General features: G+C 45.2%; 2 protein-coding genes across 6 annotated transcripts; both read left to right on the top strand.

The window, feature by feature from the left end:
* Positions 1-1,568: 1,568 nt before the first annotated feature.
* Positions 1,569-7,493, top strand: capgb (capping protein (actin filament), gelsolin-like b). 5 transcript variants are annotated; one of them, XM_049029839.1, is made up of 9 exons: positions 1,569-1,804; positions 3,679-3,872; positions 4,204-4,358; positions 5,042-5,203; positions 5,602-5,751; positions 6,214-6,300; positions 6,382-6,514; positions 6,621-6,712; positions 6,992-7,493. In XM_049029839.1, the coding sequence occupies exons 2-9, from the start codon at positions 3,680-3,682 to the stop codon at positions 7,055-7,057; spliced, it is 1,038 nt and encodes a 345-aa protein (XP_048885796.1). In that variant the 5' UTR covers positions 1,569-1,804; position 3,679; the 3' UTR covers positions 7,058-7,493. The 5 variants fall into 5 exon arrangements, with proteins under 5 accessions (XP_048885796.1, XP_048885795.1, XP_048885797.1 ...); XM_049029838.1 differs by having other exon boundaries at positions 1,570-1,792; XM_049029840.1 differs by lacking the exon at positions 1,569-1,804 and adding an exon at positions 2,263-2,420 and having other exon boundaries at positions 6,214-6,240.
* Positions 7,494-9,954: 2,461 nt separating this feature from the next.
* si:dkey-219e21.2 (E3 ubiquitin-protein ligase TRIM39) lies at positions 9,955-19,188 on the top strand. Its single transcript, XM_049029804.1, has 11 exons — positions 9,955-10,316; positions 11,372-11,439; positions 11,655-11,791; positions 11,897-11,995; positions 13,700-13,825; positions 14,075-14,206; positions 14,754-14,882; positions 16,031-16,082; positions 16,253-16,279; positions 16,795-16,821; positions 16,918-19,188. The coding sequence occupies exons 2-11, from the start codon at positions 11,379-11,381 to the stop codon at positions 17,448-17,450; spliced, it is 1,323 nt and encodes a 440-aa protein (XP_048885761.1). The 5' UTR covers positions 9,955-10,316; positions 11,372-11,378; the 3' UTR covers positions 17,451-19,188.
* The last annotated feature ends 1,202 nt before the right edge of the window (positions 19,189-20,390 follow it).

Below are 20,390 nucleotides of genomic sequence, written 5' to 3'. Positions count from 1 at the left end.
TGGATGGAGAGCACTTCTGGGTGTGCTGATGCTCAGTTCAGCTAAGCCATTTATTTATTAAGTGGGAATTAAATCATTTTAATTTAAACCTCCATACATAATACAATTTTCTACAATTTTTGATCATATTAAGTCTATCTGTTAGCAAAATGGCTTTTAATACGTATTGATCAGGGTTGCCAATTCTCACGCATCTGGCGTGACACTCACGCTTTCAGACTCTGAGGCTCACGCAAGAAATCTTCCGGCAAATCTACATTATTCCATTATAAACCTAAAATTAGCTACATCAAAAGCGTTGTGGCAGTTTGCAAACGCTACAGACTATTTACAAGGTAATAAAACTGCTACATACATGTAAATGCGTGTGCAGACTTGTCTCAAATTGAAAATCTCACTACAGCCAAATCCTGACTAATAACTTGTGTCGCAAAGTAAATATTGCATTTTTAGTAATCGTTAAAGTAATTAACCGACGTGTTATAATTTATGTGGAAAATGACACATTCAAACTCTTTGCTCTTTGCTGAATTCAACAATTGTTCTATTTAGATAACGAACGTCGCTTTAATCGTTGGAAAGGCGGACATTATGTCATTTCTTTCATAATTACAAGTTATACAGAACATCTTTGTCCGAAGCATATGGTAGGTTAAAGCGAGTCTTCAGTTAACTCATTAGAGTTAATGAGATTTCATGCGTGCTTTTCACTCGACAGCTCAAACAAGCCTAATTAATAAAATACAAGGGTAGGGAAACATTCCATTGATCGCTCATTGCCACATTATACGGTCAATACTGTGTAACAATGGGTGTGGGCTTCCTCACAATGGCGAGATGTCTTCCATGACATCTTGTTTGGAGCACGAGCTGTGTTGCCCGGGAAACACGCGAGGCCTCGCCCACGTTAGAAACTAGATTTAACAGAAGCATCTGCCTCCTTTTTTTTCACAGAATAATGGAAACACCCGTAAACACCAAAGCATGGGTGTCAGTAGGTCCGACCAATCGGGCTATAGCTCGAGTATTTTTGCCCCGATGCCCACATAGCCGGCCCACCTGAATGCTGTTTCAGTGTCACTTCAGATAAAGAATTTCAAATCCCTCCATAAAACACCACATTTACAGGAGGAAGACGGCGGGGCTTTTTTTACACCTGGTCAATAGAGTAGTAAAAAAAAGTCAAGCCTCAGGTAAACTTGATTTAGCCTCGTAACTTTTAAATAGCTTGATGCATCAGAGAAACGGCGACGCCTGACATAACCTAGAAGACCGGCATCTTGCCTGTTTTGTTTTACAGCTCTATTGACCAGACTGTGTAAAAATAAAGCTCCACCGTGTTCATCGTGAAGTTATTCAGGGTTTTCACCTCCATCCTTCTGCCATGTATCAAATACTATCAAACAGAGCCCTGCTTCTGCTCCAGTACATCCATTTGTGCACTGAATATTCAGCCAGAGTACTGCCCTGTATGCTGCCTATGGTGTGCAAATGTCCTCAGCACTGATTTTATTTGGGGCATTAAACTGTATTGCTGGTGTAGGAGACCGGCCTTTTCAGTAATATGTGTTGGGGGTCTGGAAACAGCAAATGATAATCTACTCAGATATACGCAGTGTCTGCAATAAAAGAATTGCACTTCTTAGGAATGTGAAAGGACACAGACGCTTTCCACCCCTAAAAAGGCAGGTGGGGTGGGCCAGTGGGGAATGGGGAAATCTAAAATGTGAAAACAGGGCACTGGACGCTGCATTTTCTTTTGACCCGCACACACCATACCTTACAGGGAACGGTAAATCGAAATGTTGGTTCTTTTTCGTTCCTTTGACTTACTCGGAAAGGCTTGTATTGCTAACTTAATAACTCCGCTTTAATAATGACGTCTTCCATCTTTCTATCGCGTCTTCCTTCCTGAAATTAACCGATGTTTGGTTGGTCTTAAATCATACCGAAATTAGTTCTTAATTCTCTTACTCGGTCTCCTTAACTTTGTCCCTGCCATTTCCCCTTCTTGATAAAACAATGAGCCCGCTGGTCCTTCTTGAGCCGACCTTGCTCAACGCCTCTCCCCATCCGCCGATCCCTTTCCTTAGGCTATATAAAATGCGGCTATTTGTGTTTCTCTTGCTCTTTCTCTGCGTTTTCTTTTCTTTTGCAGCGCCTGGGGAGATGGCAGGTGTAGTAATTATCCTTGTGGTCCTCAACAGCGCTCGGGAACCTGATTCTTCCCCCACAGGGTGTCCTCTCGATGGACGCTCGGATTATTGCCCCGGGTCCGGTTACCTCCTGCATATAAACTAACCGGGCCAGGCGAAGGCTGACACAGTCGTAGTCGTTCACCCATAAACATACATAGGTAGACGGGGCACAATGGAGCCGGAGTCGGATACCGTTCCGGAGGCAGAGGAGTGTATCATGCAGTTAAGTGGACCGGGGCTTTTCCACCATTATTTACTCTTCACAATATGCTCGGGATCGTTTTGAGCAAACATTGTGGCCTGGGCTTTGTGAAGCTTTTCTGTGTCTAATTTAGTAGTTCTGCCTGTGATCTAATTTGCATGATGGGTCCTCAGTCTTGCAATGGAATGCACGTACCATCTACACATAAACGTCCTACGTTCAGGTTTCTTATGCAAACCTAGCTGTTAGATAAAAGGACGACGTTTTGTAATGGCCATATGGACTGCTGCGGGGACCAAGTTCGTGCTGTTGCGATTAATGTATTTGATAGATGGAGCAGAAGACGCAGCGTGTCTCATTTGAAATTATACTCTATTTGTCGCGTACTTTGTGCGGTTTCCACCCGACAAATTTAACGAGATGTTGACACGCTCTGAGACCCCTGCTGTTGTATGTGGTTTACCGCGGCTAGGTCTCTCTTGCTATTACATTGAAGACAGAGAATGTCATGAAGGGGTGAATTATACCCACTACACATGAAGATTGATCAAATTGTGGCACTATGCAGACGTGGACCCATGGAGATACAAGTTCACGGCATCACGGATAATTTAAACTAGTGGAATTTGTTTTTAATTGTTGTGTTGTATGGTGTTGTTGTATTTTCTAAAGTAAACATCAGATTTGGACATTTAGTTTCTCACTTGGACTGTAAAGTCAAACCCAGAAGAACAGGCTGCACAGTCTGTCCTAAACCAAAGAGACTCCTTCTGTATCGTAAGTGTTACTGGTATGGGGTTTAAGCGCTGCTGCTCCAGCCTCCTTCAGACTGCTGCAGACGCTGTTGAAGCGTGCCACCACTTGCTAGTGACCGTCTCTGTACCATGCCGGAGGTTTGCCTGGCCGGGGTTCATTACACAACTATCGCATCTAGCTGATGACTTTGCCATCGCCTCTGCCTGTGTCTCCTGACTGCTACTTCCTTTACTTCCTACTCAGGTCTACTCATTCCAGCTTTTTCATGCCTTTGCTTTCTGTTCATCTTATTTGTTCCTGTGCTGGCATCCCAGACCCCTGTTCTTGGCTCCTGCTTTTCCTAGAAGCCCCTCCCCATTTTTCCTTTCACCCAATGAACTCCAAAGCCAGTCGCCTTCCTTCGCTGAGCTCTAGCACTGATGACTTCCGTTACCAGTCCTCCCACTTTTTTTCCCTTTCTCTGCTCTTTGATTAATCTCCTCCCTGACCGGTCATGGTATCTTTTTGCCCTTCGCGCTACAGAATGCTCCCATTCTTGGCAGCACCGGGACAGTTTGGGCCAGAGACCCGCGAGCCGGGTCTGATGTGCTGGCGGGTGGAGAAGATGAAGGCCGTGCCGCTGGAGCCTGCAGAGTTTGGCGCCTTCTTCAGCGGGGATTCCTACCTGGTGCTCAGCAACCGTGGGGAGGAGGGGGCGGACCTGCATATGTGGATTGGTAGGCTGAGTGAATGGGGCGGAGCCTGCGAGTTCTGCAGGGTAATGCGATGGTGATGGTGGAGATGTTCTGGATGACGTGGGAATGCAAAGATACAAACAAAAAGGGGGTATGAGCTCAGAGGAGGGACAAAAAGAATAGAGGCAAAGAGAGAAGAAAATTGGAAAGGCTGGTTTTCTTTGAGTGATTAACTTTTCATGTGCCCCGTTTCAGGACTCTGATGTATCTTTCTCCACCGTGAATCCATTGCTTGATTAACACTAAGCTGACTTACTGCAGTATGCAAACCTGACCTTTCTTCTGACTTTTCTCCAACCCCACTGTACGTCAGGTGAGAAGTCTTCCCGTGATGAGCAGGTGGCTTGTGCCATGTTGGCCACCCAGCTGGACAACTATCTGGGGGGGGACCCCATCCAGCACCGTCAGGTCCAGGGTTACGAGTCCCCAGAGTTCATGAACCTGTTCCCCAGAGGGGTCACCTATAAGGTGGGGAGGAAGGTGTTTGTAGAACAGTATTCGAAGATGTTGAATAAGAAAAAATTATGTTGGTAAAACTCCAAACCACAGCCGGCCCTTATTTCCGTCTTGGGTTGTCGGACACCTTCATTACTGGCACTATAATGGACCCAAATTATACAACAATATAATGCTTTTGCCCATTAATTTCTGCCCAGTAGTGTACAGACTCTTGTGACGCTCTATACAGTTCAGATCTCACACACTGTCTTTCAAAAGTCATTCAAATCATTTTACGTTGACCATCCTTTTCTGAAATAGAATGGCTTTGAGGTCATTACTCTGTGATGATGGGCTTGAATGGTCTGTTAACTATGCAAACCATGGCAGGAATCTGACCAGGTCCTGACAACAGTGCTGGGTGTCTGAGAAACACCAATTTAACAGATGGGAACATGAGAGCTTTATACATGCTGGGTTGTTATTGCTTGTTTTGTCTGCTTTTGTTTGGGATCCGATATGATTATGTTTCATTCCGGCCACATACCATCACACTCAAGCTAAGTGGGAATACATTAATTTTAGATCCCCGGCACCATCAATAATTTATCCCCCCCCCACTGGGTGCCACTTTGCCTGTTTTTGTTTGAGTCGCTTCGCATGGAGGCTCGCTTTCCCCCGCCTTGTCGTTTATCCGCTCCCCTTTCTGGCAGGAGGGCGGCGTCGAGTCCGGTTTCCGGAAGAACCAGTCAGACTCTGGCCTGATCCACCGGTTGTATCAGATAAAGGGGAAGCGTAACATCCGGGCCAAGGAGGTGGAACTCAGCTGGGATAGCTTCAACAAAGGGGACTGTTTCATACTGGACCTAGGAGAGGTGAAGAGAGATTCGCCCTGGGCCCGGGCCTGGGGGCGAGGGGGGGGGGTGAAAACAGATCTGTGCTGGTCCTGCAGGGTGGTGACGATTGACAGGCAGAGAGAAGATCAGCTCCCAGGCTGTTTACTCGATCTATCAAACATTTTCAGAATTACGTCACCAAAGTTTTCTACGTAGCAGCATATGCTCCGAAATGTTTCACAATTTGCACATTGACGCTTCTGTCCAAAGCACGTTCAGTCAGCTGGGCCCTGGAGCAGTTGGAGTTAATGGCCTTATGACGGGCACCCTCTGACAATCACGGGATTTGAACTGCCGACCTTCCCGATGAGGCACGGAACCACACACCACCCCAGAGTGATCAAATATCACCCGTAACCCCTTTTATTGTATCGCAGACCATCGTGTCCTGGGTGGGATCCCAGGCGAACATCTTCGAGAAGCAGAAAGTGCATGAGATTGCCACGTTGATCCGCGACACCGAGAGGCATGGCAAAGCCCAGATCACCAACATCAGCGAAGGGGAGGAGACTACTGAGATGCTTGAGGTGGGATTTCCTCCATGCACTCATCCCTTATCTTCAGTGTGCTTAGGGTCTCAGTCATTGAGAGCCTCTCAATGGAATGATGTGGCACAAGGCACAGTGAACACACAACGGGTCACCAGCCCATTGCAATAGTCCAAGAACAATAAGAGCTAAATGGAAGAGCATAAGCGTCCTATCAAAAGTTGATTTGACTCCACTCAAATTTGGCAGGAATTTTTATTTTTAATGATGGTATTTATGAGTATGAACAGCTCAGTTAACCAGTTCCATGGTTATTTCCAGACTTGTGCAACTTGCACTACACATATAAACCAATATAAGGATTAACCTCAGTCTAAGTTTCAAAACAAATGATTATGTTTGATTGCAACACTGTCAGGTATTGAATGAGCTGATAAGTAAACTTGTTTCGGTCACGTCAAACTTTACTGCCTTTCTTATATGGCTTTATGATCATGACAGGTGCTGGGCCCAATGCCTGCCCTGAAGGTGAGCACCTTGGAGGAGGACACCAAAGCTGACGCGTCCAACTCTGCCTCCCTCTACAAGGTGGGGGGAGCCAGAGGGACCTCGGCGACCAATGACACAGATTCCACTGAATTGCTTAATAATTCTCATTTTGCTCCGCAGGTCTCCGATGCCACAGGTTCGATGAAACTGACCAAAGTGTCCGAGAAGAGCCCGTTTAGTCGGGATCTCTTGGTGCGTGATGACTGCTTCATACTAGACAATGGAGCCAACGGGAAGATCTTTGTCTGGAAAGGTACAGGGGAGGAATGGGACTCGAGGGTGGGGGACACCTGGATCGAGGTGAAATTGGGAGAGAGCGGCTGAATGCACGCGCTCAATTGCTTCATTCTGATTGGCAGGCAGTGGAGCCAATGCAGAGGAGAAGAGGGAAGCTCTAAAGATGGCTGACGATTTCATCCAGAAGATGAATTATCCCCGGATGAAAACACAGGTGAGCAGTAAAGTGGTGCAACACTCAGTCACTTTCAGAAATCAATGTTCAACATGATGACATCTTTAAACTATGACGTTATATCATTATTGGAATAAATTATAACAGCGGTTGCCACTGACATAGTACCATTAGATTAAGATTCATGCAACCTGCGCAGTAGGTAATGCCATTCTTTGCATCATATGAATAGATGAGCATGTTTGAGGTTTGACCCCATATCCCTCAAGTTCTTTTGATGCTCTTGGAGAGTGATGTCCTCTCTGTTTCCTCTTGTAGGTGGAGATACTTCCACAAGGCAGAGAGAGAGTCATCTTCAAGCAGTTTTTCCAGGATTGGAACTAAAGTCAAGTTTTTGCTACCGTTCCTACTCCTGCGCAAGAAACCACACACAGTCTCGCACTCGGTGACATTTTGAGTCCCATCAAAAATACTTGGTTAATTTATGTCCAACATGTTTGTATATTTTTACAAAGATGTATATATTTGGGGGAAAAAACTGTTGTAATCAGTCTGACAAATTTATGTGACATTGTGCTATATTTAATATTGAAATATAGAACAAGACCCCCCTCGGGCTGAATCACACGTCACTTTGCTTCAAAAATGCTGATCACAATAATATGGGCTGATAGAGCGCCCTCTAGTGACAAATCCCAAACTCTAATTTGAACGTGCGCCAAGAAACTTTCATTACTTTTTTACGTGTTATGTTTTTGAGTTCGTGTAAAGGCTTCACAGAACAGCAGATTGTGGAATAAATATGTGAGACAAATAAACTCGCAGGTTTTTTCATGTTTTTTTTCTAGATACACGTATAAATCTTTTCCGGGTTGTGCGGGTAGCGCGGGCGTGGATACATTACAACGAATCACGAAGACGAGTACTCAACCTTCGTATTCTCCCACCCCTCAAAAAAAGTCTCTGCTAATCACCCTAGATAATCTCTATTTAACAGGCTAGAGCAATCAACCCTCATTTTACAAGTTTATACCATAGCAAACTTTAACTAATAATGTATAAAATAAATGATTATTAATTACATTCTTGGGCACACACAACAAATTCTCACGCGTGAATAATCTGCTAATGATTATCCAAATGGTTGCATTGCTCAGTTTTCACATGGTAATTCACGGTACACGGTAATTGTGTCCCGTGATTTTAGTACCAAATACTGCTTCCTTGGGACCAAAATGTCTGTCAGTACTGGTTCCGCCTGATGTATTTATGAATTAACATAACAGACAATCGATAAACCTCTCTACCATTTGATAGCTGACAGACCCTGACTTTTCTGAAATGTGTCGAGCGGATATATTATGTAAAATGAAACGTGTCCGTTTTCATGTGACCTTAATCTTTAGAATTTATGTTTCAGATAAGTAACTGGGAGGCAGATTAATAAAATGTTTGAACAGGCCTACATCTTAAAATTGTTTCTGCGAAGGAGCTGTTGAGGAAAACCATGAGCCCAGTACATATCTGCATATCTACATACCCGGCGTGTCTGCAGCTGCCTTTTTCATGTGTCACAAATACGTGTAGCATAGGGAATCGCGGGAGATAAATTTATTTATAAATAAATTTAGGGGATTAAAAACGACTTGCACACCATGAGTTTCCAAGACCAGCAATGGGATTAATTCTGCTTTGAGATGGCTCACATCAATACTGGTTTTGTATTACATTTAAACTTTAATGTACATTTCCATTAGAAAATGCTCTGTACGTTCAGCAAACACCACTTGAGGTGACTTACTATCTGATCTGCTGGGAATAAGGAAACGAGTTATTACAGTATATGCGCAACTCTGTTTAGGGAATTTATTTATTGTTAGTCTTCGTGTTTATTTATTTGTATCGCTCAAAATTTCTTTATAAAAATTACAATTTGGCAGGGAGGGCGGGGGTTGGGAGACATATATGTTGCTAAATTTATTGATATTTTTGTGTTTGTTTTAATCCGATTCACCAATAAATAACAGACCTTTCTATATCTTATTTTCTGTACATCATATTATTTATTGACAGTTGTGGACAGATCCGATCGAAGCCCATGTGGCGCCTTAGGGAAGCTTCACCGCTGGCGAAGCGGAATTAGCTGGCGAAAATCAGCGGCCCCTCAGTAGATGGCGCCATGGATGGCCGACCAGGGGTCCCCCTTGGTATATTTCGCCGATCTGGGGGCGGGGGGTTTCATCGCGGTATCCAGATTACAGTGACCGCAGTCCGCCATTTGAGTTACCCCGGCCTCAGGGTAAGATCTTTATGGGGCTGGAAACTTACCAAGGAAACACATAAGCGAAATCAGAAGAAGGGGGCAGGGATTTATCCATCCATCCATCCATCCATTTCCCAAACCGCTTATCGTACTGGGTCGCGGGGGGTCCGGAGCCTATCCCGGAAGCAATGGGCACGAGGCAGGGAACCAGTGTTGCCAACTTAGCGACTTTAACGCTAGATTTAGCGACTTTTCAGACCCCCTTGACGACTTTTTTTTTTTTTTCAAAAAAGCGCCTAGCGACAAATCTAGCGAGTTTTGGACAAATCTTAGCAACTTTCCAAATGTCGCCAGTACTGTCCTGTAAGCGCGAGGTCTTGCTTTCCCGGTACAGTTACTCGTCTCCCTGTGTCTGCTCTGATCAGTGAGCAGTAGCTCCGGCTGAAAGGAGCAGCAAAATCCCGTTACCGCACGGCAGCTGACATAGATGTGAATGAGCTGCGCATGTGCAAACGGTGTTGCCACGGACCAATCACTTACCTGCTTCTCCTTTGCTTGAAATAAAACTATTTAATTTCACCGTTTCTTCTTATTTTTTCTTATTTATTTATTTTTTCTTCTTATTTCATTGCAGAGGATGTAACTGCTGGTTAATAAGTTCCGTTGTGTTGTCTGACAAAAATATGCAACGTAATTGATAAGTTTTATATTGGACACGTGAGGAAGGATTAGGAAAAACACGCAGAATGCAAATACGACGTGATCACGGCATCAATATGCAAATATACGCATGACGTCATCTAGCGACAATAGGCGACTTTTCGAGCAGACTTTACTTTCCAGTACTTTACATTGAAAATTGTTGGCAACACTGCAGGGAACAACCCAGGATGGGGGGCCAGCCCATCACAGGGCACACTCACACACCATTCACTCACAGATGTACACCTACGGGCAATTTAGCAACTCCAATTAGCCTCAGCAGAGATATGAGTGAACAGTGCTAACCACTGCACCACCATGCCGGCCCTGGCAGGCGTTTATTGCAATGTATTTCCGTAATGTGTAACCCGGCCAACGTAAATGTGATGCTGATGGGTAACGTCATCAATTACTGTCTACAGTATAGTGATAACAGGAATGTTTACTAGTTACAAATTTCAGTTACATAAATTAGTGTCAGAGTCATTATCTGTTATGGGTTAAATTGCCCACGGTAATCACAGGTACGCGCGGGTCAGCACGCCCATTAAACGCAACCGTTTGCGTACAATAAAGTCCAAAGATCTTCAAGCAGGTAACAAAAGCGGCGAACCCGAGGGATTCACTGTCCAGTTTGCCCAGCTCTGCATTGCGCACCGGCCCGTCTTCCATAAGCGAGTAAGAGCTCCAATTATTTTTGGTTTTATTTGGTCAAATAAAAGTTTAATTTATAGACTATGCTCTTGTTTTAACTGCAAATAACTTAATTGTAAGTATGCATACAAGTAAAGTTTAAACCATTATAGAAGCTATTCAAAAATATTTAAGTTTTTTCTTTATGAAAGTGGCAATCAAAAGTATGCAGCTTGTAACAGGAGGTACATTTTTAAATAAAATTAACTGTATATAAATGTTCATATGCGACGTTCAGTTTGCGCATTACTGTAAAAAGGGAAAGGGGGAAAAAGTTTTTTTTTCACAAGAAGAAAGTTAAAAATTAATAAAGCTGAAAGCTAGCGTCTTATTTGTGCTCCCAGAGATCTGCCGTGTTTGCTTTCTTTGGTCAAAATTGAATTCTAATTAATTAGGCTACAATTAAGCAGATTTCTCACCATGATTGGTGATTTCAGTTTTCGGTCATAGATGAATTATTATTATTTAGCATTATTTTGAATACGTGTTTAAAATCATAGTTACATTTCTTCAAATATCTCGTCTTCCCAAAAATGTTTATTGGTTAATGGCTATTAATTATTAAGTTTGGTCATGAACAGAAAGCCGGACTGTAGGAGGGAGAGGGTAATTGTTTCATAAACGTTCGTCCATCCATTTTCCAAACCCGCTTGCCTCAGGACCTCCGTGATTCTGCCTTATATAAACGCATATTAACCCCTTAGATAATTATCCTGGTGGGAACTGCAGTGCTTTATACGGCTTTAGAATTTAGCTTTTCTTATGCATTATTCTTTTACTCTTAGCATGATCTTGCAGAACAATATGAAAGTTATAGGAAAATCTTTTAAATACGTATACTTGCTGATATTGGTTATCCATGGGTATCAGTGACAATGTTGTTATTATTACATAACCATAATTACATTTCCAGTCCATGAAAAATTCAGTTTTTAATATACAAGGTTAAAAACTTCATTTTAATGAATGTTTATGAATCATAATTAATACCATACCACACTATTTGCCTTTTTGTGATGTTTTTTACATCTTTTGCGCAGATCGTTTATGCCCCTATTTGAGGTGACAGAATTTGAAATGAAGAGCATTCTGAAGGAGAAAACTCACAGTGAGTATTTTCTTCCTGTCAAAAGTGTAGAATTTGTTAATTGTTTATCTCTTGACAATGGCTTACTGCTGGTTCAACTGGTAAAACTGCTGCCATGTGGGGCTGGAGTGTGGCTGTGCGATTGAAGGTGGGGGGGGGGTTCAAAATGTAGCTAGAAGCACAGGCACAGAAGGAAAATAAAAGCAAGGTGTGACCTTTGACCTCTGCACCCACAGAGACTCGCAGGGTGAGGATGGAGGGCACGACACAGAGCCACTCCATCAGCGCCGTGCGCTGGTCCGTTCCCCAGGAGGAACTCCAGGCTCACAGCTCTGCCCCTATCAGCCTGGTCAAGAGTTCCACCTGCATGCAGGTATTTCCCAGGACGCAGGTGTTCAGCGGGCATTACCCATAGTGGCTGATATACATGAGAATTATTCATCGATTGACTCCGCTTTCTTCTCTTCATGCTCGCCAGCATAATTCCAGGCACCAGGGCCTGAGTAATTTACGCAGCCTGCAAGAGTGCGTCAAGTTCATCAATGAGTGGAAGGAGAGGGTGGTGCAGATCTGCAAGGTAAGCCTACACTGTGAACTCAACCTGAGCGAAATTTTGGAATGTAACAAGCCTGCTAATCAGGGCTAGGTGGAGGGGTAGGCAGCTGCTTAAGGCCTGATCGGCACAAGGAGGCCCTGACAAAATGTGAAATCTACTTGGGGGAATCCCTCCCCCCCCCCCTCGAATCGGTGAAATCTACTGAGGGGAACCTGAGTCAGGGTGAGTCAAGCATGAGTCAAGCGTGTGACGCTGAAACCTGGAATTCTCACCCTTGCCCTAATGACTCTTGAGTCAGAGGTAAGCACTCATCTTATCAGCGATGAGTTCGCCTCGGCTGTCCTCCTCTTCTGCTATCCTGCTCCTTTGTCACACGCTCTTATGGGCCTCTTAGGAGCTTTATAGCCACGTCAGTACTGCTTCGCATGCCAGTGGCAATTCACATGACAGTGCAGAATGCAGTGACATTCACCCCGTTGTCCTGAAACCAGAGCTAAAAGGACAAATTACTCTACGAGCTTAATTCAATTACACGTCTGTTATTTTCAATCTTGGTTTATAAAACCAAGTGGTAACTGGTATGATTTTTTAAAAATGTTATGAATCCATGGAATCTTAGTAAATAACGAGCTGCCTGCCTCTTTACGAGTTTTGAATCATTAAGGTTTGTCTTTTGGTGCTTAACCAGTTCGCTAAGTGTTCTATTCCTGATAAAGGGAAATATTGCCTTTATTCTTAACTGCATTAACCACTGACATTCTGTCAGTTCTGCTACTTTGTGAGTGAGAAATAGTGTGATAGGTTTCTAAAGGCAACATAATAGATATTTAAGGTGAACTCAACTGAAGCACTGCGTTGATTGTTATATTGCATTATGTTACTGGACGATGGGTGAGACTTACTGGTTCAGGAAAATAGGAAAAATGTTTTGAAATGGGCCAGCGAGGACTCACAGTGTACCATGCACCTTTGTGTGAGCGGAGAACTTCAGGATTTGCTCAGTGGAATTGCCGTCGAGGCGCATTGGTTTGCTTGAATCTTGACCTTCAACTGCTGTTGTTTATCCAGTGAAAAATTATAAGTATGGGGAAGGGAAGATAAGGTTTTATGAGCATCATGAACTCTTTCGTGCTGAGGTGTTGTGGCACCTTTTAATTATCCTAGTGGTGCCAGAAATGGAGACCTTACAACATTTATGACTCAGTGATATTCTCACGGCAGCTGGTTTCAAGAGTCAGGGTTAAGGAACCTGATGATTTTGGGAGGTGGCTGTATAGCACAGCTCATACACAGCGGTATGTCAGTGCCTTACACTGAGTACAAGAATAACATGAGAAAGGACAAAAGCTGAGACAAATTTATTAGAAAGTGGTATGTTGATTACAGAACAATATCAAGAATTTTAACCAAAAGTGAATGACGGTGGTTATTTGGGGGGTGGCATTGCAGGACATTAGATGCAGGAGGTAGTGCTGTCGTTTGGTAAACAGAGGGTTGCAGGTTCAAGCCCCGGTTCCTCCTGACCCCATCGAAGTGTCCTTGAGCAAGACACTGAACCCCGAGTTGCTCCCCGCCTTGCATGTCAGCCTCCGCCACCGGTGTGTGAATATGAGGCATGTGAAGAGCAGTAGAGAGTAGAAAAGTGCTATATAAATGCAGTGCATTAAGGGACCCTAAGCTACCAAAGCAGTCCATGGCATTGAAACTGGAACTGCGCCGGTTCAGGAGCCTGATGGCGAGGAGGCGTCGTGCAGCAAGCAGCAGCAGCAGCGCAGCCTGGAGGAACGTAGCCTGGAGGAGAGCCGCAAGCTCATTCTGCAGTGGGCGGAGGAGCTGAAGAATGTGGACATGGTGAGGAGCAGCTCATGCTTTTAAAAACTACGCTTTTCAGAGAAACCCGCACTTTTCAGAGACCCCTTTAAGCTCATTACTAATTGCTTTAATTAATAAACTCTTTCAAGCAGATTTATTGGTTTCGTTGCCTTAATCCAGAATTGCTGATGCAAATCAGACAGCTGTATTAATACCTAAAATGAACATATGGTAGTGGATGAAAGCATCAACATTTTAAATAATTATTGTCCCTGTCTGTCTTCTTAGCTGTTCGAACAGGCCGAGACTCAGGGAAAGGACAGTGTGGAGGGCAGAGAAGATGACAAGAACACCAATGACCAGGATCTTGTGGAGCAGAGGATCATGGGATGGGCCAGAGAGCTGCAAACTGTGTCAGAGGTAGGGGATCAAGTGTGTGCGTGTGTGTGTGTATCTGTGTGTGGTCATGTGTATATTGCATTGTGGGGACCAAATGTCCGACTCAGCAGAATACAAATATCCCCACGATGTAATTAAAATCTGTTTCACCGTGCAGGGACATTTTCTCGGTCCCTACAAGGGGACACTTAATTTTATAAAAATCTGTAAATGCCATCAAAACACTAAAAATGCCAAAAGTCTTGTATTTTGTTTGACAACTTATAGTTAAGGTTGTCATTGGTGGGATTGGGGTTATATCAATAGAAATGAAGGTAGAGTCCCTACAAAGACGTAGACACCTGTGTGTGTGTGTGTGTGTGTGTGTGTGTGTGTGTGTGTGTATCTGAACAACCTCTGACCTGTTTCCTGAGAGTTTGTGCTACATGGCTACTGCCCTGTACTTTCTGCGGATGGACATAAGTTGGCTGTATTACGAATCGACACCCCTCTGTGTGTGTGAACAGCCTTTGTTGGGGGGTTGGGGGCTGCAGCAAACCAATGTTGTCATGATGTCTCACGCTGACAGAACTGCGGGGTCCCGAGTGACGAGCTGTCGCAGACACTTCGCCACATGGGACTGAGGAAGAAGAGGCTTGTGCACCTCCTCCCGCTACTGGAGTTCATCACCTGGTCTTTGCTTAAGGAGGACAGTAAGGTGAGTCCAGCAGAGGGGGGGGGGAGGGGGTGGCACAGCCTATTACATGTCAGCTGTGTGCCCTCAGCAGTGTCTGAAAAGATAACATTTCCATCTTGAGATTTTTCGATGTCCGACATTAAGTCTTATTACAAGACCAGCTGACCTTATGAAATTGATTATATGTTTGCTTAATGTTTAAATGCAGGCCCTCCTGCTTTTATTGCTTCAGGGCAAAAGCCATTGAAATGTCATCTTTTGTGCATCTAGCATATTAGTGATTGGTTGCGTCATTATCATACCATTAACTTTACATTGTGGCTGAATGTCATCAAGCTGACATCAAGCTCTCGAACCTTGGCCACTTGGCGATCGGGTGTCGTAAAAGTCCGACGCTGCTTCTGAAGCCTGCTTAAGTAACGTTTAATAAATGGTTATAAGGGCCAGAGACCGGGTGCAAACCTAGTTCACTGGGATCTGCTCAGTTTGCAATGCCAAATGCACATTATAATATCTAACAGGATGTAATATTGGGGGCGGCACGGTGGTGCAGTGGTTAGCACTGTTGCCTCACCCCTCTGGGACCCGGGTTCGAGTCTCCGCCTGGGTCACATGTGTGAGGAGTTTGCATGTTCTCCCCATGTCGTCGTGGGGTTTCCTCCGGGTACTCCGGTTTCCCCCCACAGTCCAAAAACATGCTGAGGCTAATTGGAGTTGCTAAATTGCCCGTAGGTATGCATGTGTGAGTGAATGGTGTGTGAGTGTGCCCTGCGATGGGCTGACCCCCCATCCTGGGTTGTTCCCTGCCTCGTGCCCATTGCTTCCAGGATAGGCTCCGGACCCCCCGCGATCCAGTTGGATAGGCGGTGAAAATGAAGGAATGAATGCAACATTGTGTTTGGTGGGTGGGGGGGCAGGAGGTGTGGATTCCAGTTTGGCCCTGCCCTCCCTAAGACTCCTGGACCTGCCAAATACTGTTTCATTCAACCAGCACCCCCTGAAGGGGGTGTCCGTGCAGAGAAGCATTCCTGTGTACCTGTACTTGTGTAAATGGCAAATAAAGGATCATTTAGTTTTTGAATACTGGTACCTCCTGTTCCCCTGCTTACTTCTCTGACTCTCTTCCTGCAGTGCACTTCCCCTCACACCCCTTCCTGTTTCCTCCGCAGGGCATCGTCCCCCAGGTCTGGCTGTCGGCCAAGCAGCACACCTGGAAAGCGGGTGAGTTTGTGCCCTTGGCCGCATGGAACCGTGGTAACAAAGAGCGCTGTAGCAGTATCCAGCGGCCTGCGATAAGGCGAGGAGACCCAGACATCGCCAAGGCGAGCGTCTGCGAGCATCAGGTTCCCACAGATCAGGCCTCTCTAACCTGTCGGCCTCTTTTTGGGCAGGGACTCCGAGATACATCCCGAATTCAGGTACGTGTTTATAAAAAGCCTGTTCATTGGGAGCTGGGTGGGGTGCAGGTGGCTTTAAACCCTCAGTACCTCGAGTGGAAGGACTTGAGTGTTTGTCCCTCGAAGGACAGAGGGATGCATGTAGAGCCGTGCAGCTTCTGCTGCCCGAGCGCGACTTTGTAGGATCAGCCCTGCAAACTGGAGCCCGTGACACATCGCCTGCTTCTGCTCGCCTCCGGCACGTCTCACCACGCCGGTATCTCTAGTGCGGCTTCTCTCTCCCTGTCGTCTGTGTGATTTTTATTATTGTTTTTAGATCACTGCTTCTCCTTTATCCTTTACAAGCCACGCTGCTTGTTTTATTCTCATTTATCCTTCACTTTGTTGTAATATCGGTCAAAATGAAGAGTAATAAACTCTTGGGTCAGAGGTGCATCCTTAATCCACATTGTCCCCCCCCCGCCCCCCCGTTTCGCTGTATGGCATCTTTTACCATCTTCATTGATTTTAACCATGAGTGTCGTTCTGCTTTACAGTTTGGGACTGGATCTGCAACGCTGAAGGTAATTGACTTCAGACCCTGAAAAACTCGAGGAAATAGCCGCTGCTTTCTGTAGTGACGATGCGCGTGACCCCTCCCGCCCCCCCTGTGCACACAGATGACGTCACGCTGGATCCCTTGAGCAGCCACCCCTGGCTGCTGCTGTCAGACGACCGCAAGCGCGTGCAGGAGGCGCTGTCTGAAGCCACGCTGCCCCCCAGCAGGCAGCGTTTCGACGGCTGGCCCTGCGTCCTCGGCTGGGAGGGCTTCTCCTCTGGCCGCCACTACTGGGAGGTGGACCTGGCCAACAGCGGCTACTGGCGCCTGGGCCTGACCACCGCCTCATCCCGCAGGCAGGGCCGCTTCCCCATGGCCCCGGCGGCCGGCTACTGGGTCCTGTGGCGCAGCACCCACCACTTCTACGCCTGCACCAAGCCGGAGACGTCACTGCCCGTGGAGCTGGTTCCGCGCAGGGTGGGCGTCTACCTGGACTACGAGGACGGGCAGATCTCTTTCTTCGACGTCAAGAACAAGTCGCACATCTACACCTTCACCGGCACCTTCCGCGAGAAGCTCTACCCGCTGTTTGCGCCCCTTGATGGCAGGACGCTGATCACCATCTCCTCCGTGAAATCTGCCGCCGTCCCCTAAGTGCTCAACTGGGAACATCCCAGTAAATCGAGTACAGTAAGCCGCTCTGGAAATCCACACTTATTGGCCACTTTATTCAGGGAACCCTACACCTTGTACTGGGTAGGACTCACTTCTTCCTCGCGATGCTTTTCAGCTGGGTGTTCAGGGAAGCTTATCTGCACAGCACTGTTGTACTGAGCTATTATTTTTGCTTCTGGGAGTTATACTTACACAATAATGTTCTGAGGGCAGAATGAAAAATGATTGGTTCAGAGCCGATAGATAACTAATCAGATTGTTGAGGAGGTGGGACCAGGCAACTAGAGTAAGCACAACCAAGACATCTGATTTGTTGATTATACCCCCTCTAGTTGCTCCTCTAGTTGCTCCTCTAATTACCTTCCCTACAATCTGATTGTTTATCTCTCTGAACCAATGATTTTTCATTCTGCCCTCAGAACATTTTTGTGTAAGTAAAACTTTCACAAGTGTTAATTTTGCACTTAGATTTCATTTGATAAACTTCATTGAACCTAGCGGGAATTTTTCTTACGGTCTTCCTGTTACCTTTAACGAGTCTGGCTATTCTTCTCTGACCTCTCTTATCTACAAGATGTTTTCAGCCACAAAACTCTCAATGACTGGATGCTCTCGGTAAACTCTGGCCACTGTAGTGTCTAGGAAGACAGGTGGCTGGTTCTGAGAGGCTGGGACCACCATGTACGGTAACTAACAAGCACTCCATGTTTAAAAGTCCTCAGATCATGTCTTAGCTGTTCTGATTGGCTGCATAGCCACTGAACCTCTTGACTCTGTCCGTGTGCTATATGTATTCATTTGTAGCCATGCGATTGGCTGTTCAGAGGGCTGTTTGTGTTAACGAGCAGGCGTGCGGAATGAAATGGCCACTGAATGTAAGTTCCTTGTATTGTCACCAAATAAAGCACCGAAGAGATAAATAATATCAAGCATAAAAATTTGCAGTTAAGAAAAATATAGATAAAAGCACAGTTTTAATACAGCCTTGCACAAATAGCCCGAATGTTTTAAACCATAACTTGAGCTTAATATATATTCCACATGGTGACGGAAATTGTCACTTTTTCTGGGTCAAACATGTATAGTGTAAATAACATGTACAAATAAATCAACTGTTACTTCTTCTTTACAGTTGTCTCAGCGCTCTGCATCACCCTGTATGTTATATGTTCCTTATCTTTGTAGTATGCTAACCCCTAAATGTCGACAATCCCGTCTCTGGTGGGAGTATAAGGACACTGACGATTGACTGCTACTCATGACTTTCTCTCATGGGCCGGCCTTGACTGGTCATAACATTTACCATGTATTCAGAATGAGAATGTTGTGTATGTTGATAAAGAAGCACTAATAAAAGTACATCTGGAACAGAGAACGGCTTGTGGACTGACACTAAATGCATGGTATGCTGCTAAAACCTATCATGTCAATCATTGAGGGGTTTTGAAATATACAAAGCCTTGGTTACAGTAACTAAGTGAACAGGGGAATTCCCTCTGACTGTTTCCTCCCAAAGTCCAAGAAGTCATTCACAGCTCCATGAACTTATTGCTTGGGACAAAGTTTTGCTTATATTGGTGTGTCAGGCCGGTGAATGTGCACAAATGGCCAAAATTGTGGCGATACCAAGCATTTTTGGCATTAAGCTTTAAGACTTTCTACACAGATACTGACGGAAATGTTTATAAACAATCAAAGAATGGTACAAATACCATAAACTGGGCGATTAAATAAATAACTGGAATAAAATTCTGCAATCTCTAAAAAATGGAAGTGTTTCCATGCTTTTTGGTCACCAGTTGAAAACTCGTCCTCTGCCAACTTCCCTTCCACTATGACTAAGCATCTCCGCACCTTTGGAATAGAGCACAAGGCTGGGCTCCGCACTGGGCAGGATGCCAGTCTACAGCAGGGCACGCACACACATAGGCACACATTGTAGGCACCAATTAGCTTAACAGCATGTCTTAGGGAAGAAAGCGAAGTGCCAGGAGGGCACCAGCACAGAGCACAGATGATGAACTACTAACAGGACTGATCACCCGGAAACAACAAAAAACACCCAAAGGATCTTGGCCATCAGGAATCCATGAAAATCAGTCTGCAGTGAAGCACGTTGATCTGATTTAAAATGATACCAGTAGGTAGCATGATAAAACCAAAGGTCTGACTGCCTGGAAGAGGTGTAGAGGGAACTGAGAGCGTCCCCCCAAGGTGGCTGTCAGGGGTCAGGGGTCAGGGGCAGCGAGGAAGATGCTTAACTCTGTGCACAGGTGGGAAAGGTTTCGAGGAGACACACTGCCATAGAGAGCAACGCCAGGCACCCCCAGCTGGCTTGTCTGAGCTCTTAAAAACAACAGGGATTTAATTTTTATGGGGGGGGGGGGATATTTAGTCTGCTGGGGGGGGGTCATAATTTTGCTACTTTGCTGCATGCACGATCGGTAATAACAACTGTGTTTTTTTGGGAGGGGGGGTCAAGCCCAATATTTTACTATGTGACTATGTGCCTGTCCTCTCCTGCATCCCTCCCTCCCTGAAGCAAAGCCAGCCCTGTGGGCATAGCTGGCACTGCCGCTCTGGTTCTGGGAGGGGGGCAGGAGCTGGAAGAGGCAAAAGTCATGGGGCCCTGTGGGACTTCCTCAATTTCCTGCAGATTTTCCATAAATACATAAAAACACAAACCTGAAATTCCTGATTGGCTCCCAGATTCTAGTCTACCTTCTGTGCAAAAAAAATCATTAATAATTAATAGTTAATAACTGGAGAGTTAATAAAAATGATGCATTAAAGGAAAACAACCAGAGAAAATCAATTCTTTTTTTCATTAATGAAGCTAATGACCCAACTGTTCGTTAATAAGTAAAGTAATAAAAATGCGAACGAGGTAACTGTATGTGATCCACTGTCAGCCCTCTG

The sequence above is a fragment of the Brienomyrus brachyistius genome, chromosome 10 (assembly GCF_023856365.1).
Source record: "Brienomyrus brachyistius isolate T26 chromosome 10, BBRACH_0.4, whole genome shotgun sequence".
Lineage (NCBI taxonomy): Eukaryota > Metazoa > Chordata > Actinopteri > Osteoglossiformes > Mormyridae > Brienomyrus > Brienomyrus brachyistius.
This window is presented reverse-complemented; position numbering and strand designations above follow the sequence as displayed.